Raw genomic sequence first — 19387 nt, 5'->3', positions numbered from 1 at the left:
CTCTCTGTCTTCTCCCATTACTGCTGAATGCCTGTGAAACTGTGGAGTAGGTTTCTGAAACAAGAATACAGTCAGCGTCCAATTTGATTGAATATCATCCCCATGGCAACTCCCAAGGCTTCCAGTGCAGACCAAGCACACTTAGACTTGTGGCCTTCCCAACATGCTTCACAGCACACAAAGTGGTCATGCCATTGTATGTCATTCAGGCTCCATGGTGTCAACAGGAGCAGCAACTCTGTGGACACCAATATGAGGTCAAAGACACCTAATGGTGTTTTTAAGTTTTGCATCTTATGATAATCCATACCTGGTTGGAAGACATCTAATATAGGATTTCAACAGCCTTCCCATTTTAAAAGTCCATACACAAATCTTTGCCATGGGCAAGTGTCCTCCTAATTTCAAGGGACTGCCACAAGTGGAAGAAGACAGTGTTTATCTTTGTATAGAAGGGCATACATATGAAAGAAACACATCTATTTCATTCTTTATAATAATTCTCCCAGGATGTATATTGTGAGGAAGGTAATGTGCTATGGTCATCTCCCAGGCATCTACAAATACCACGTTGATGCCTGTGAACATCTTTCTCATCACTGAATCAATCTGATAAGCGTACCAGTCACTGTAATAGGGAACGATCTGTGGGGGCTGTTCCCGGACATTGGCCGTCTTTATTACAACCAGTGTATCCGGGCTCCTGTCGAGTAACTGGAGAAGTGATCTCCTGATATTCTGTATTCTTCGAATATAGACTTCAACAGGAAAAGGGGTGAAATGGGCCGTTAGGGTAATGGCTATAACTGTGTTTTCCCCTCCTGTAATCTCGTCCAGTTTATTTGAAATGAGTTGTAGATGCTGACTTGCAATGGTACTGAATTGGATCGGAGGACCATGAGGGTGATATTCTAACACGATGTTGTTCTCCAAGTTCACAGCAAGATGAGGACCCACCTTGATAGGATTGCCAAGGTCCAATATCTTGATGTCTAAAATAGAAATCAAAAGATACAAGCTGCTCAACAACAATATTTCTAATGTTAAGCGATAAGAAACTGGGAGAAAACATCATTTTCATCAGCAAAATTTAAAACAAATGCACAGATTTTTGTGATTGTTGAGTAGGATTTAAATCCTATTCCTTGCAGTAAACACAAATAAAAGGACTAATCCTATATCGCATTAATATACATTCACTTATTCTGTCAACAATTTCTTTTCTTTGACCTATCTTCACCTTAAATTTGTGGACCATTCTCCAATAAAGAGGCAGCCAGACTGTTGACCTGTTCCCAGTGCTCTGCCAATGCTGGTCTGTCTGATCTCAAAGTAAAAGGTGAGACTGGGGAGAATGAACTGTGACAGATTTGGCAGTTCTCTCTTTGAGGAATACTACAGTCTGACTGAGGGAACATAGACTGAAAATCACTCTGTGGCAACGCAGAGGAAGTATGTCCCGGTGAACATCAATGTTCATTGTCTGATATTCAAAATAATTTATTCAGAGTCAACTAAATAAATTAATTAACTATTGTTCTCAAGGCAGAATTTTTGTTTACCAATGCTACCCAAGTGCATTGGACAGAAAAAAAAATCCTCTGCAAATATCACTCTTTCTCTTCCATGACATCATTCCTTGTTCTTTCGCTCTGTTGATCTCTTTGTCTTGATGTCTCTTTTGATGGAGATAAGAAATGGAGAAAAACTGCATTAAGAATCCTTATAGTGTGGAAGCAGACCATGCAGCCCATCAAGTCTACTCTAACCCTCTGAAAAGTACCCTAACATGAATGCATTTCCCATGGCTAATCCACCTAGCCTGAACATCCCTGGACACTAAGGGCAATTTAGCATGGCCAATCCACCTAATCAGCACATCTTTGGACTCTTGGAGGAAACCAGAGCGCCTGGAGTAAACCCACACAGAGATGCATAGAATGTGCAAACTCCACACAGCCAGTTGCCTGAGGGTGTAATTGAATCCAGGTCCCTGGGGCTGGCAGGCAGCAGTGTTAACCACTGAACCAGCATGAATGTTACAACCTAGAGTGACAGATAACAATCTGAGAGGCTCCAATTCCTTTCCATCTTGTGTCTGACCATTCATACTACTTGCCATTTGTCTACATTTGAGAGGTTTGCAATTTGCAGAATCCAGGCTATGGTGAGAAATGTGACAGCATTGGGTGAGAATTCAAATGAGGCCAATATCAACATCAGGATCAACTTGCTACATCTTCCATTGAATCCCTACAATGTGGAAGCAGGCCATTCAACCCACACAGACCTTCCAAAGAGAATCACACCCACAGCCACCCCATCCTTATGACACTGCATTTCCCATGGGTAATTCACCTAGCCTGCATATCCCTGAACACTATGGGTAATTTAGCAGAGCTCATTCTCCTAACCTGCACATCTTTGGATTGTGCAAAGGAACCAGAGCACCTGGAGAAAACGCACTCAGATACGGAGAGAATGTGCAAACTCCCCACAGACAGTTGCTCAAGGCTGGAAGTGAGCCCAGTTCCCTGGCCCTGTGAGACAGCAGTGCTAACCACTAAGCCACCATGCAGCAAGGACTCTGTACATCCAGGTACATACACCCAGCTCCTGGACATGACCAGGCCACATTTCTGGGTTGTTTCCTTGCTGGCTCATACTCACTCAGCCTTCCTGGATGTTCACAGTATCCCTGCATTGTATTCCTTGCTTTGCCTTTCTATGCTATGTTGCCTCCCCCCTCCCCCTCCCCTGCCAACCTGAACTAAATGGTTGAGTACTTCTGTATTGCCTGGTCAAGTTATTCAGACACAAAGTCAGGAAGCTTGGTCATGGCTGTCAGCAGTTTTCAGTCAAATCAATCAAAGGGAGCCTTCGGTCATGGGGTCCTGGCACAGTAAGTCATGGGCAATCTCCAATAACAATTCAGGGAATGGGAGACAGTCAGTCTGCTCTCAGAATAGACAAGAGTCAGGGTGCTGTCAACATGACGGGTGAAGAGCTGAATGTCTGGCAACACATTATGAGTCTTAACTTTTTATATCCGATTGTCTACTGTTCACTTCCTGAAAGAAGAGAGGCAGGTTGCTGAGGAGGTGAAAATGGGTGGTATAGCTTTTTGCTTATTCATTCACAGGATGAGGGCATCGCTGTTAAGCAAGCATTAATTGCCCATCCCTGTTTGAATTAGCTTTACTGTCATATGTGCTCAGATGAATATAGGCCATTCTGCTATCGCACATGGTTCGATAATGCAAATTCGCATCAATGCGATTCATGAATTGGGGACATTTTTCTAAAGGGTGAACTTTTAACATTGGTTGTGATGTGATTCTCTCCCCATTAGTTTATTTGGTGCTGCTATTACTTGATTTTCTTGTAACATGAGATTGCATGAGAACGGAACGACCACGTTATAGTCGAACCGACTGTACAATGAAAAGTTTACAAGTTGCCACTTATAGTGCGATCTTAGGTGCTAAGGTACCTGGGTACAGATTCTTGAGTACAGATTCTTAGGAAAAAAAGTAGAAAAATAAAGAAATTAGAAACTCAGATTAACAGTCTTTCCATTTTTTTTTGAAAAAGGCATTTTTTGGAAAAAAAAGAGATTAATCCATTTCACTGCTCTGGGCTCGATGACCTGGGACGTAAAGTTTACATCTGCAAAGCCTGATTTCAAACTTTCCTCTATGTCCAGACAAATATCAGGAACTGTGCAAGTCACATCCAGACTAACAGCGCTTGTCTGGGTGCAGAGCCACCTTTTAAAGATGGCACTGGTGTCATAGAAGCCAGTCTGTTCCAGAATATCTTAGCAACAGTAAGTTGTCCCAGAATAATACAAGTTGGAATGGGGGTGGAATCAGGTGAAAGGGGTGTCACAGAGATGGGATAGGTAGATAATGGGTGTTGGAATGGGGATGGGACCTGATGAAAGGGGTGTCACAGAAGTGGGATAGGTAGGTAATGAGGCAATTTGAAAATATTTGGTGAGAGACCTTACCAGGCCTCATATACAGAAACTCTCCATGAAACCTGACAAAACTGACAGACAAAAATAAAATTAGCTTGATCCTATTGACTCTAGTATGGATACAGCTTTCCTGAAATCCTGGAGTGTCACTTAAACCCATAGGTTCTGGCTCAAAGGCAGGAATCTTGCCCTTATACTCCAGAATATCCATTTCCCAGGGTTAAATAGCATAAAATAATCCATTATGTTAAATTGAATTCGAGACATGAACTTCAAACCAAAGTAACAATAAATGATTTATATTCTTATAGAACTTTAAAGTAGTAAAACATCCCAAATAATTGTTTAAGTAAAATTTGCTACTGTGCTCATAAGACAGTTTCAGTACATCAGGTCAAGAACTTGGTAAAGATGAAGATCTTAAGTACATCTTAAAGGCAGAAAGCGACACATACTGGCAGAAAGCGGCATACAGTGACAGAAAGTGACATAGCGTGACTAAAAGTGTAGTCCTGGGCTTTATGCCAAGGCAGCTAAAGGCACAGCCACTCATACTGGGGAAATTAAAATCAGGATTAGCAATACACCACTGTTTGATGAGGTCATGTATCACAAAGGCTTATGAAACCAGAAAAAGTGACAGAAATAAAGAAGCTAAGGCCATAAAGGAACTTGAAAACAAAAATGAGCATTCTTAAAGATCAATGCATTGTAAAAACAACAGCCAATGTAGGTCAGTGAATATATAGAGTGACAGGAGAACAGACTTGGTGTGAGTAAGGACATGAAGAGCAGCTTACATCCTCAAGTTCAGGAAGGGTATAATATGAGAGACCATCTCAGAGCATGTTGAAATAGTCAAGTCTTGAGGTAACAATGTCATGACTGAGGGTTTCTGCAGCAGATGAACTGAGGCAGGGACAAAGTCAGGAGCTGCTGTGGAGGTGGAAATAGATAGTGCGAATCACAACATGGAAATGTAGTAGGAAGGTCATCTCAGGGTTTAGTAAGACACCAAGGTTATGAATAGATAGGCTTGAATGCAGGGACAAGAAAGGAATTTGGAACCTCGACAAAATGTCTTCAATCCTCCTAATAATTAATTGAAAGAAATTATTGTTTCTTGAGCAATGAGTAAGAAGTGTGTCAATTTAAGAACTGAGAATTATTTAAGAATGTTGGCAGTGAGGTGGACATGGATGTACTCAGTATATATCTGGACACAAATGATGTGCACTTTAAATGTAGTCATGGAGGGACATCATGTCAATGACAAATATGAGGGAGCCAAGGATAGATCCCAAGGTACCACAAAAGATAACAGTTTGAGAGCAGAAACAGAAGCCATTGCAAATTACTCTCTCGCTACAATTACAGAGATCAGAATGGAACCAAGTGAGAGCAAGCACCCACTAAATAACAGTGGAGAGGCATTGGAGAAGGATGGCATGGTCAACCATGCAAAAGTTAGGAAGGAAGTGGAGGAAAAGTTCAGGGAAGGACATCTGCCTTTATTCCTACTCTGGTCTATTTGTGATACCAAACTCACAGTAATATGCCCTTTAAAATGGCTTAACAAACATTCACATTAGATTAGATTACTTACAGTATGGAAACAGGCCCTTCGGCCCAACAAGTCCACACCAACCCGCCGAAGCACAACCCACCCATACCCCTACATTTACCCCTTACCTAACACTATGGGCAATTTAGCATGGCCAATTCACCTGACCCGCACATTTTTGGATTGTGGGAGGAAACCGGAGCAGACACGGGGAGAACATGCAAACTCCACACAGTCAGTCGCCTGAGTCGGGAATTGAACCTGGGTCTCAGACGCTGTGAGACAGCAGTGCTAACCACTGTGCCACCGTGCCGCCCACATGTAACAAATTGCTATAGAAATGCTGAAAGACATAAGAAACGTCAAATGATACTGACAGTGGTTAACAGATGAAAAATACCACAGGTTATTTGGTGATGGGGAAAAAAAATACATTCAGTTGTGTGTAAGAGCTCTTCTGGATATAAAACAGAAAAAGACAAAAAAAGGGAAAACACAGAAGAAAGAAAATTAAATGATCCATGTGACATCAACTTTGACCTCAGAAACAACAAAGGAACACACTGAGCACTTCACAAAGTCCTCATGTATAGGCAGACCGCTCACTGAGCAGGAGTGGACATGGGACTGCTGGGTAAATGAGGTTTTATATTTGAGTGGTTGCTTTACTCGAAACACTACTCGGGTAGTGTCTCCCACCCATCCTTCTCCTCTAACCAGGAAAAAGTTTCTGTGCACCAGATTGATAAGGTGACTCATCTTTTTTTTCTGCTCTTGTAATTTTCAGTTGGCTCGTTGGGAATTTAGAATAGTGGGAATGGAGTTTAGGGCAGTTGAATATTCCTCCTGCAGAATGTAGGCAGTAAGGGTCACCACCAGTGTCCTTGCTAACTGCATCTGCGGGAAATGCACCCAACTCCAGCTCCTCGAAAACCACATTAGAGAACTGGAGCTGGATGTACTTTGGATCATTTGGGTGGGGGAGAAGGGGGGTTATTGACAGGGAGGTAGTCACACCTCAGGTACAAGAGGAAGGTAGATGGGTTATTGTCAGGGAACAGAATGGGAACCGGCAGACAGTGCAGGGATCCCCTGCGGCCATTCCCCTGAACAACAAGTATACTGTTTTGGATATTATTGAGAGGGATGACTTACCAGAGATAAGCAATGGGGCATAGGTCTCTGGCACAGAGTGTGTTCCTGTTGCTCAGAAGGGAAGGGGGAAGAGGAGCAGAGCATTAGTCATTCGTGACCCCATAGTTAGGGGGACAGACAGGAGGTTCTGTATGAAAGAGAGACTCAAAGTTTATGTGTTGCCTCCCAGGTGCCAGGGTTTGTGTTTTTGGAATCCTTGCAGGGAAGGGGGAGCAGCCCCAAGTTGTGGTCCACCTTGGCACTAATGACATAGGTAGGAAGAGAGATGGGGATCTAAGGCAGAAATTCAGGGATCTAGGGTGGAAGCTTAGACGAAGGACAAACGGAGTCATTATCTCTGGTTGTTGCCCATGCTACATGCTAGCGAGGTGAGGAATAGGGAGAAAAAGGAGTTGAACACGTGGCTACAGGGATAGTGCAGGAGGGAGGGTTTTGGATTCCTGGATAATTGGAGCTCTTTCTGGGGAATGTGAGACCTCTACAAACAGGATGGTCTTCACCTGAACCAGAGGGTTACCAATATCTTGGGGGATGAATTTGCTCATGCTCTTCGGGTGGGTTTAAACTAATTCAGCAGGGGGATGGGAACCTAAATTGTAGTTTGAGAACAGATGAGGTTGAGAGTAGGGAGGTCTGAAATAAGGTTTCAGGGTCACAAAAGGGCACCAGCAAGCAAAAAGTTAATTTGAAGTGTGTTTATTTCAATGCTAGGAGCATCTGGAACTTGGGATGGACTTGCAGCATGAGTTGGTACCTGGGATTTCAATGTTGTGGCCATTTCGGAGACATGGATAAAGCAGGGACAGGAATGACTGCTGTAGGTTCCAGTACTTAAAACAGAGAAGATGGCAAAAGAGATGGGGGGTGTGGCACTATTAGTCAAGGACTGTATTATGGCTGCAGAAAGGAGGTTTAAGGACACGTCAACTGAGATAGTATGGGCTGAGGTTAGAAATAGGAAAGGAGAGGTCACCCTGTTGGGAGTTTTCTATAGGCCTCTGAATAGTTACAGAGATTTAGAGGAAAGGATAGCAAAGATGATTCTCGATAGGAGCGAGAGTGACAGGGTAATTGTTATAGGGACTTCATCACACCAAATATTGACTGGGAATACTATAGTTCAAGTAATTTGGATGGGTCAGTGTTTGTCCAATGTATGCAGGATGATTTTCTGACACAATATGCAGACAGGCCAACAAGGGACAAGGCCACGTTGGATTTGGCATTGGGTAATGAACCCAGCCAGGTGTTAGATTTCGAGGTAGGTGAGCACTTTGGTGATAGTGACCACAATTGGGCTATGTTTACTTTAGCAATGGAAAGAGATGGGTATTCACAGGAAGGCAAGAGCTACAGCTGGGGGAAAGGCAATTATGATGTGATTAGACAAGATTTAGGATGGCTAGAATGGGGAAGGAAATTGCAGGGGATGGGCACAATAGAAATGTGGAGCTTTTTCAAGGAACAGCAACTGTGTGTCCTTGATAAGTATATACCTGTCAGACAGGCAGGAAGCTGTTGAGCTCAGGAGCTGTAGTTTACGAAGGAATTTGAATCTCTTGCAAGAGGAAGAAGAAGGTTTATGTTTGGATAAGATGTGAGGCTCAGTTCGGACAATTGAGAGTTACAAGGTAGCCTGGAAAAACTGAAAGAGAGAGCTATGACGAGCGAGGAGGAGATATGAGAAGTTGTTGGTGGATAAGATCAGGGAAAATCCTACAGCTTTCTACAGATTTATAAGAGATAAAAGAATGAATGAGAGCAAGATTAGGGCCAATCACAATAGTGGGAAGTTGTGCGTGGAGTCAGAGAAGGTTGGGGAAGTGCTAAATGAATATTTTTCATCAGTATTCACAGTGGAAAAAGCACATTGTTGTCGAGGAGAATACTAAAAAGCAGGCGGCTAGACTACATAGGATTGAAGTTCACAAGGCGAAGGTGTTAGAAATTCTGGAAAGTGTGAAAATTGATAAACCTCCTGGACTGGATGGGATTTATCCTGGGATTCTCTGGCAAGCCAGGGAGGAGATTGCTAAGCCTTTGGCTTTGTTCTTTATGTCATCATTGCCGACAGGAATAGTGCCAGAAGACTGGAGGATAGCAAACGTTGCTACCTTGTTCAAGCTGGGGAGTAGAGACAACCCTGGTAATTATAGACCAGTGAGCCTTACTTTAGTTGTGGGTAAAGTGTTGGATAAGGTTATAACAGATAGGATTTATAATCATCGCAATAGGAATAAGTTGATTAGGGATAGTCAACATGGTTTTTTGAAGGATAGGTTGTGCCTCACAAATCTTATTGAGTTCTTTCAGAAGGTGACCTAACAGGTGAATGAGGGTAAAGCCATTGATGTGGTGTATATGGATTTCAGTAAGGTGTTTGATAAGGTTCCCCATGGTGGGCTACTGCACAAAATATGATTTGAGGTCAATGTGGCAGTTTGCATCAGAAATTGGCTAGCTGAAATAAGACAGAGGGTGGTGGTTGATAGAAAATATTCATCCTGGAGTTCAGTTACTAGTGATATACCAAAAGGATCTGTCTTAGGTCCACTGTTGTTTGTCATTTTTATGAATGACTTGGATGAGGGCGTAGAAGGATGATGTAGTAAATTTGCAGATGACACTAAGTTTGTGCAGTTGCGGATAGTGCAATGGATGTATAGTTCACAGAGGGACATAGATTAACTGCAGAGCTGAGCTGAGGTGTGGCAAATGGAATTTGATGCAGAAAAGTGTGAGGTGATTCACTTTCAAAGGAGTAACAAGAATGCAGAGTACTGGGTGAGTATGATTCTTGGTAGTGTAGATGAGCAGAGAGATCTTGCTGTCCATGTTTATAGGTCCCTCAAAGTTTCCACCCAGGTTGATAGGGCTGTTAAGAAGGCATACGGTGTGTTAGTTTTTATTAGTAAAAGAATTGAGTCATGTTGCAGCTGTACAAAAGTATGGAGCGGCTGCATTTGGAGTATTGTGTGCAGTTCTGGTCACCGCATTATAGGAAGGATGTGGAAGCTTTGGAAAGGGTTCAGAGGAGATTTACTAGGGCATTGCCTGGTATGGAGGGAAGGTCTTACGAGGAAAGGTTGTGGGACTTGAGGCTGTTTTCATGAGAAAAAGGTTGAAAGGTGACTTAATTTAGACATACGAGATAATCAGAGGGTTAGATTGGGTTGAGGGTGAGAGCCTTTTTCCTTGGTTTGTGATGGCTAGCATGAGAGGGCATTGCTTAAGATTGAGAGGTAATAGATATAGGAAGATATCAGAAGTAGTTTCTTTACTCAGAGAGTAGTAGGGGATAGAACACATTGCCTGAAACAGTTGTGGATTCACCAATTTTATGGGCATTTAAATGGTCATTGGATAGGCATATGGACAAGAATGGAATAGTATAGGTTAAATGGACTTCAGATTGGTTCCACCGGGTGGCGCAACATCAAGGGCTGAAGAGCCTGCACTGCACTGTAATCTTCAATGCTCTATATGCTCTATCCCTAATACTTCCTTTGAACTTCTTGGTACTAAAGGTCAAGGTTATGGAAGATGATATTCAAATAATTTTATTAGGTTGCTGCAGTTCATCCCATATATGAACACAGTGGCTACCATGGTGTGTCAGAGACAGAGGAGGGAATCATTAGGGTGGTGATGGGATGCCAATCAAACAAGTTGCTTTGTCTTTGATAGCTTAAAATGTCTTCAGTTATTGTTGGATCCACACTCATTCAGGGAAGTGGAGCATATTCCATCTCATTCCAGATATGTGCCTTATAGATGCGGGACAGCTTTGGAAGTTGGGAGATGAGTCACTCAATGCAGATTTCACAGCCTCTCATCTATTCTTGCAGTCACAGAATTTACATTACTGGCCTAGTTAACTTTCTCGTCAATATTTATCATCAAGATATTGGTCATGGGTGATGCTGTGATGGTACTTCTGTGGAATGATAATAGGAGATGGTTAGATTGAAGATGGCCATTACCTGGTACATGTGGAGCACCAGTGTTATTTGATATTATTGAGATATAGAAACAGTATAATCTGAGCAGAGACAGCATTATCTAAGGTAGCAGCCTCTAAATGTAGGGGTGGCAAGGTGGTTATCACTGCTGCCTCACAGTGCCAGAGACCTGGGTTTGATTCCCACCTTGGGCAACTGTCTGTATGGAATTTGCACATTCTGCCAGTGTTTGCATGGGTTTCCTCCGGGTGCTCTGTTTCTTCCCACAGTCAAAGATGTACACGTCAAATGAATTGGCCATACTAAATTGCTAAGTCAGGGGTAAATGCAGATTGCCCACACAGGGGTCAACATTGAGAATTGTGGAAGACGCAGTTCCAATGATATCGGACTGCATCAGATTTGCATATCAAAGAATAGAGCTATGAGGTCAGTATGTTCCTGTGAACAATCAGGCCAGTAGCTGGCAGTGTGCACGTGAAATGTGCTAAAATAAAGAGTCCAACAGATTTAAAGCCTGTCCTTATTGTATATTTTTGAGTTCAAAATAGAACTTTACAATTGAATGAGTGCAGTTTGGTCAAATGTCCCTGAGGCAAATTGAATAATTTCTTCTGAGCTTAAACAGCTAACAAGTTGCTGTGGATATAAAGCAATAAGAGAGAGAATTTGTGTTGCAGACTTTTCGTCCCCTGTCTAGGTGACATCCTCAGTGCTTGGGAGCCTCCTGTGATGCGCTTCTGTGAGCTTTCCTCCGCCATTTGTAGTGGTTTGTCTCTGCTGCTTCCGGTTGTCAGTTCCAGCTGTCTGCTGCAGTAGTCGGTATGTTGGGTCCAGGTTGATATGCTTATTGATTGAATCTGTGGATGAGTGCCATGCCTCTAGGAATTCCCTGGCTGTTCTCTGTTTGGCTTGTCCTATAATAGTAGTGTTATCCCAGTCGAACTCATGTTGCTTGTCATCTGCGTGTGTGACTACTAAGGATAGCTGGTTGAGTCGTTTCCTGGCTAGTTGGTGTTCATGGATGCGGATCGTTAGCTGTCTTCCTGTTTATCCTTTGTAGTGCTTTGTGCAGTCCTTGACCTACTGGACTGGACCTGCCTCACATTCAACAACCTAATATATGAACAAATCAACGGCACACCCATGGGCTCACCCATCTCTGGACTCATAGCAGAAGCGGTAATGCAAAGATTAGAACAAACAGTCTTACCACAAATTCAACCCAAACTCTGGATCAGATATGTGGATGACACCTTCATAATCATTAAAAACACAGAAATAGAGAGCACACACCGGATCATCAACGCCATACTCACAGGAATCCGATTCACTAGAGAGGAAGAAAAGGACAACCAACTCCCATTCCTAGATGTGATGGTACAGAGAACACCTTAAGACCATAAGACCATAAGACATAGGAGTGGAAGTAAGGCCATTCGGCCCATCAAGTCCACTCCGCCATGATTGAATGGCTGATGGGCATTTCAACTCCACTTACCCGCATTCTCCCCGTAGCCCTTAATTCCTTGAGACATCAAGAATCTATCAATCTCTGCCTTGAAGACATTTAGCGTCCCGGCCTCCACTGCCCTCTGCGGCAATGAATTCCACAGGCCCACCACTCTCTGGCTGAAGAAATGTCTCCACATTTCTGTTCTGAATTGACCCCCTCTAATTTTAAGGCTGTGTCCATGGGTCCTAGACTCCTCGCCTAACGGAAACAATTTCTTAGCATCCATCCTTTCTAAGCCATGTATTATCTTGTAAGTTTCTATTAAGTCTCCCCTCAATCTTCTAAACTCCAATGAATACAATCCCAGGATCCTCAGCCGTTCCTCATATGTTAGACCAACCATTCCAGGGATCATCCGTGTGAATCTCCGCTGACTCGTTCCAGTGCCAGTATATCTTTCCTGAGGTGTGGGGACCAAAACTGGACACAGTACTCCAAATGGGGCCTAACCAGAGCTTTATAAAGTCTCAGTAGCACAACGGTGCTTTTATAATCCAACCCTCTTGAGATAAGTGGCAACATTGCATTCGCTTTCTTAATCACGGATTCAACCTGCATGTTTACCTTTAGAGAATCCTCGACTAGCACTCCCAGATCCCTTTGTACTTTGTACCTAACGGAGAATTCACCACAAAGGTATACAGGAAAGCCACACACACAGACCAAGTCCTGAACTACGAAAGCAACCACCCCAACACACACAAAAGAAGTTGCATCAAGACACTGTTCAAAATGGCCACAACCCACTGCAGTACACCAGAACTGCAAAAAGAGGATGAAGAACACCTATACAATGTATTCGTCAAAATCGGATACCCAGGCAATTTCATCAACAGATGCCTTAGGGAAAGACAACGGAACGAGGACATGCCACAACCCAAAGGACTAGCCACACTACCATACATCAAGACCATTTCCAAACTGGGCAGCCAGACTACTGCGACTACTAGGACTCGTAATAGCACACAAACCAACAGCCACTCTCCGACAACAACTCACCAGAACGAAGAACCTGATACCCAGCATGAGCAAAACCAATGTAGTGTACAAAGTCCTATGCAAGGACTGCACAAAACACTACATAGGACAAACAGGAAGACAGCTAACAATCTGCATCCATGAACAGCAACTAGCCATGAAACGACACAACCAGCTATCCTTAGTAGCCACACACAGATGACAAGCAACATGAATTCGACTGGTTCAACACTACTATTATAGGACAAGTCAAACAGAGAACAGCCAGGGAATTCCTAGAGGCATGGCACTCATCCACAGATTCAATCAATAAGCACATTGACCTGGACCCAGGATACCAACCACTGCAATGGATAGCTGGAACTGACAACCGGAAGCGGCAGATTCAAACCACTACAAATGCCGGAGGAAGCATCACAGAAGCGCTTCACAGGAGGCTCCCAAGCACTGAGGATGTCACCTAGAAAGGGGACGAAACATCTGCAACACAAATTCCCAGCTCGGCAAACAGAACCACAACAACGAGCACCCGAGCTACAAATCTTCTCACAAACTTTGAATAAAAGAGAGATTCTGAGCCATCAAACTGGAAAGTAAAAGTCTTCAAGATCAAGTTTAAATGAGACACTAGTGCAGCAGTTTGCAGTTTAACCAAATGGTTGTCATGCTGAACCTTCCCTTGAAGGTGTCTGGCTGCATGGATATTCTGCACAAGGTGATCTGAGTTGGCACGCTGATCATTAAAATCATTGCCACGTAGTAGCCACAGAGACCAGTACAGCTGGTAAGAAACTGAAAGGGAGGGCTGGTCATAGCTGAAACCAGTGAAGGTTGATTTCGTGAGCATCAGATTAAAGGGTCTGGATACAGAGATCTTCAGATGCAAGGACCAATTTACTCTCACACTTAGCCAAATGAACAGCCAGGATAAGACTGCTTGCCAGACAACTGGAATAGCAGAATGCTGAAGATGAAGAAGACCTCCCCACTGGGACAAAACCTTCACACTCGGGCAATGTTCATTTAAATTGGACGATTTGAAGGTTTCTGATGACATCAAGGAACTAGTTACACAAGGGGAATTACTGATCATTATGTATGTAGTGATTGTGACAATGTCAGTCAGGTTGACCTCAGCATATGAGTTTCCTGACTGGGGCTGTTTATCTCTGGTCCAATCAGGGAGTCCTGGCTGACAGATATAAACAGCAGTGTCAGAGGTTGTGTTCACTCTGACAGCTGGCTCTCAGGAAGGCAGACCAATGTCAAGGACACTGCACATGTACCAGCCTCTGTGGACTTATTCCATTGGAAATGAGAAATAAAAACGATGTGTTTGAAGAAATGTGATTGCAACAGCCATCTTGAGTTGAGGTAAGCATTTCTGGGATCATGCCATTATTTTGGGAAGCTTGACTTGTTCATTGAGCCCAGTATGTGGAAAGATTGCAATATTTCTTCCAGGCAAATGTCATTGGGGCAAATGGAAAGCAATGACTAATTCTCCAGTCAGCTTGTGGACCTGTAGTTTTATCAGTTATTGGGAGCATGACATTTCCTGTGGCACCAGATACTAAAATCTTTCAAGAGTTGGTGGATTTAATTAATAAACATTACAAGTCCAAGTCTCCTCTAATTCTGAGATGCTATTGGTTTAATTTGGCAGTTTGAGAACCTGGGGAATTTGTGTCAGGATTTTTGATGAGGTTAAGACAACTGGCAGAGACATGTGACTTTGGTTTAACCCTTAATGAGCTGCTGAGAGATCATTTGGTATGTGGGATTAATGATTTACCATGCAAAAATGCATTCTAGCTGAAGCGCAATTGGACTTTAAACAGGCATTACAGCTGGCTTTGCCATTTGATAGTGCAGCAAGTGGAATATGTGACTTACAAGATAAGCTGATGGAAGTGGACACCCTCACCAGGCTGACCGAGCTTGGAGGATACCACTTGACAGAAGGCAATTGCATAGTCTCACTCAGAACATATCCCCTGAATATAGGGACGCTAGGTCAGACCACAACAAAACCCCAAAACAAAGCTAAACTGTAAATATTTTTTTTAGAATCTGGACAGGCAAGCTATTATAGTTGCAGCTTATATGTGGACAGGAGACTGCAAAAGGGTCCCACTAAGCCTTAAGTACATAAGAGAACTCATGGCCTAGTGTCCAGGAGAGTGCACACCCTAGAAAGCTTACTTACACCTGACTTAGAGCAGTTAAATAGCTTAGCAATATCCCAATCAGAACCAATCAAAATAAATGTCTGGTGAAATAGTTACATGGTTCTAAAGCAAGTTGATAGTAGCAAAGCTGTTTCAGTGATTGCAGAATCATTCTTTAACAGAATTTGCTCTGGACTCCGACCTTTCAGTTTGCGTAAGACCTCGGCTGAAATGAGAACTTAGAATGACAAATATTTATCAATTTAGGATATAACTTTGTTTGCGTGTTTTGAGGAGATTTGTAGCTCAGGTTGAGGTTCTGGATGTAAGTTTGCTAGCTGAGCTGGAAGATTCACTGTCAGACATTTCATCATCATAATAGTACCATCATCATGAGCCTTCGGTGAAGCGCTGGTGTTAGTGACTTACTTTCTACTTATGTGTTTAGGTTTCCAAGGATTAGTGATGTCATTTCCCATGATGATGCAATTTCCTGTTCCTTTCCTCAGAGGGTTGTAAATGGGGTCCAAATCAATGTGTTTGTTGATAGAGTTCCAGTTGGAATGCCATGCTTCTAGGAATTCTCAAGCGTATCTCTGTTTGGCTTGTCCAAGGATGGATGTGTTGTCCCAGTCAAAATGGTGTCCTTCCTCATCTGCATGTAAGGATATTAGTGATAGTGGGTCATGACTTTCTGCAGCAAGTTGATGTTCATGTATCCTGGTGGTTAGTTTTTTTTTAGATTACTTAGATTAGATTACTTACAGTGTAGAAAAAGGGTCTTCGGCCCAACAAGTCCACACCGACCCGCCGAAGCGCAACCCTCCATACCCCTTACCCCTTACCTAACACTATGGGCAATTTAGCATGGCCAATTCACCTGACCCGCACATCTTTGGACTGTGGGAGGAAACCAGAGCACCCGGAGGAAACCCACGCAGACACGGGGAGAACGTGCAAACTCCATACAGTCAGTCACCTAAGGCGGGAATTGAACCCGGGTCTCTGGCGCTGTGAGGCAGCAGTGCTAACCACTGTGCCACCGTGCCGCCCATATCTGTTGGTCCAATGTAGTGTTTGTTACAGTTCTTGTGATCTAGTTTGAAGATGTCATTAGTTTTCCATGTTGTCTGTACAAGATCTTTCAAGTTCATTAGTGTGTTTTAGTGTGTTGGTGGGTTTGTGGGCTACCATGATGCCAAGAGATCTGAGTAGTCTGGCAGTCATTTCCAAGATGTATTTGATGTAGGGGAGAGTGGTTAGGGTTTCTGCACACATTTTGTCTGCTTGTTTGGGCTTGTTGCTGACAAACTGGTAGACTGTGTTCATTGGGTACCCATTCTTTTTGAATATGCTGTATACGTGATTTTCCACTGCTCTTTGTAGATCTTCTGTGCTGCAGTGTATGGTGGCTATTGAAATAATGTTCTAACGCAGCTTCGTTTGTGAGTGTTGGGATGATTGCTTCTGTAGTTCAGAATTAGATTCACGAGTTGTTTTTCTGTAGTCGCTGGTTTCAAGTTCCCCATTGGCTGTTCACTCTACTCTGAGCTTCACTGGATGCTCGCTGATTATGTGACCTAGTATAGTGATGAAACATCTGAAAATGAACCTTCCAGCTCAGCGAGCAAACTTATATTCAGTTCCTCAATATGAGCTACAAACCTTCTCAAAACTCATTAACAACTACGGATGCAATACACTAAAACTGGCCCAATGTTTCCAATGGGAAACGTGACTAAGCCAAGATTCACCTCAATTGATTAGAAATTGGCAACCTGAGGGGATCTAAGATGGCGACAATCTGAAAAGATGGCACTGCACAGTTTTGCATCGCAGCAGGAGCAGGATGGTCCTTTAATCCACCCAACCCAGGTCATCAGGATTTCTTGGGACTCCAGAAAGATCGTGGAGTCCCAAGAAACATCTAAAAAAAATCTGGTTGAAGATTTGTAGCTCGGGTATCCGTTGTTGTGGTTCTGCTCACCGAGCTGGAAGCTTTTGCTGCAAACGTTTCGTTCCCTGGCTAGGGAACATCATCAGTGCTGTTGGAGCCTCGTGTGAAGCGCTGCTTTGATGTTTCTTCCGGTATTTATATTGGTTTGTTCTTGCCGCTTCCGGGTGTCAGTTTCAGCTGCAGTGATTTGTATGTGCGGTCCAGGTCGATGTGTCTGTTGATGGATGTTCTTAACGTTTCCGGGTGTCAGTTTCAGCTGTAATGGTTTGTATATGGTGTCCAGGTCAATGTGTCTGTTGATGGAGTTTGGGGATGAATACCATGCTTCTAGGAATTCTCTGGCTGTTCTCTGTCTGGCTTGTCCTATGATAGTGGTGTTTTCCCAGTCAAATTCATGTTGCTGGTTGTCTGAGTGTATGGCTACTAGAGATAGCTGGTCGTGTCGTTTTGTGGCTAGCAAGGACTGCACAAAACACTATATAGGACAAACAGGAAGACAGCTAACAATCCGCATCCATGAACATCAGCTAGCATCCCCAAACTCCATCAACAGACACATTGACCTGGACCCCATATACAAACCACTACAGCTGAAACTGACACCCGGAAACGGCAAGAACATCCATCAACAGACACATCGACCTGGACCCCACATACAAATCACTGCAGCTGAAACTGACACCCGGAAGCGGCAAGAACAAACCAATATAAATACCGGAAGAAACATCAAAGCAGCGCTTCACACGAGGCTCCAACAGCACTGATGATGTTCCCTAGCCAGGGAACGAAATGTTTGCAGCAAAAACTTCCAGCTCGGCGAGTAGAACCACAACAAACATCTAAAAATTAACTTACCTGTATTTTCAGCCGCCCTGAGATGTCGAGAAAGAGAGGAGGAGTATCCGAGGCTGGGTCTGCAGTTCAGCCTGCAGCAGCCTCGGAGTTGATTTATCTCCAGGCCCTGGTGAACCGGCTCTCGAGATCTTGCGAGATGCTGGGGAAGCAAATTGAAGAGAAATTGGCTCCAATCTCTCTCATGCTGCAGAAGCATGAGCAGCAGCTGGGAGACCTGGAGAAGAGGATGGATGAGGTGGAGCACAGGGTCACAGTGGTGGAAGCTGATGCCAGTTCATTCAAGGAAGGGATCCAAGCCCTGGAGATGCAAGTCTGTAATTTGCGTGACCAAGTGGATGATCTTGAAAACAGGGGCAGGAGAAAAAACATTCAGATCATCGCTCTGCCTGAGGGTAAGGAAGGTGAGCGGCCTGCGGAATTTGTCGAGGATTGGCAACCGAAATTCCTTGACTTGGAGGCTGGCATGGGAGGATTGAAGATAGAGAGGGCTCACCAGGTCGCAGCACGGAGATTGGGTCTGGGTCAACGTCCTCATCCTCTCCTGGTGCAGTTCAATCGCTACCAGGATAAGGAGGGAGTCATGGAGGCTTCCAGAGTCCAGGGAAAGGATCCAGAGGCCCTAATTTATGAGGGCTCTGAGATCATGTTTTTTCAGGGTTTCTCAGCAGCGGTGATCCAGAAATGAAAATCTTACAACGGTGCTAAGAGAAGACTGAGGGAGCTTGGGATTCAGTACTCCCTGAGGTATCTGGTAGTACTTTGGATCAGCTTAGTTGGATCCATACATCTCTTTGTCACATTGAAGAAGGCAAGAGACTTTGTGGACAAACTAACCTAATTTGAACAATTGTTGTATGTATAAATAGTGTTGTTTGGGTATGTGTTTATCATTCTGTAAAAGAAATGGAGCAAGTCTGGTTGGAACTTTATTTTTCTTTTATTTCCTCTATTGATAATAATTTGGTTTAAACTATGTCTGGTGGTGATTAAGACGTACATTTTCAATTTCTAAGTTAGGATATGCCAAAGGATGGGTGGGGTATTTATCTCCCCCTTTTTTATTTTATAAGATAATTTTTTTTATTCCTATCGATATTCTATGGGGTGTTTATGCTTTTCAGCTTGTGTTTGTTGTGTGGCTCTAACTGGGAGAAGTGAAGGTGGTTGGGATGGTTAGATGTCTATTTATGGGCAGTTTGGGATAGGTAGTTGCCCCGTCCGGGCAGGGGGTGGGTTCCCCTACTCAG

General features: G+C 43.5%; 1 protein-coding gene across 5 annotated transcripts in view; it reads right to left on the bottom strand.

Moving 5' to 3' along the window:
- Positions 1 to 295: 295 nt before the first annotated feature.
- LOC132820818 (NXPE family member 3-like) overlaps positions 296 to 19387 on the bottom strand; it is a 94209-nt gene continuing 75117 nt past the window's right edge. For all 5 annotated transcript variants that reach the window (XM_060833146.1, XM_060833150.1, XM_060833147.1 and 2 more), the window contains one exon: positions 296 to 992. In XM_060833146.1, coding sequence (XP_060689129.1) covers positions 439 to 992 — 554 coding nt within the window. In that variant the 3' untranslated portion in view covers positions 296 to 438. The remainder of the gene's footprint in view (positions 993 to 19387) is intronic.

This window comes from Hemiscyllium ocellatum, chromosome 12, assembly GCF_020745735.1.
Source record: "Hemiscyllium ocellatum isolate sHemOce1 chromosome 12, sHemOce1.pat.X.cur, whole genome shotgun sequence".
NCBI lineage: Eukaryota > Metazoa > Chordata > Chondrichthyes > Orectolobiformes > Hemiscylliidae > Hemiscyllium > Hemiscyllium ocellatum.
Note: the sequence above shows the minus strand (reverse complement) of the source record. Positions and strands in the feature narration are given on the sequence as shown.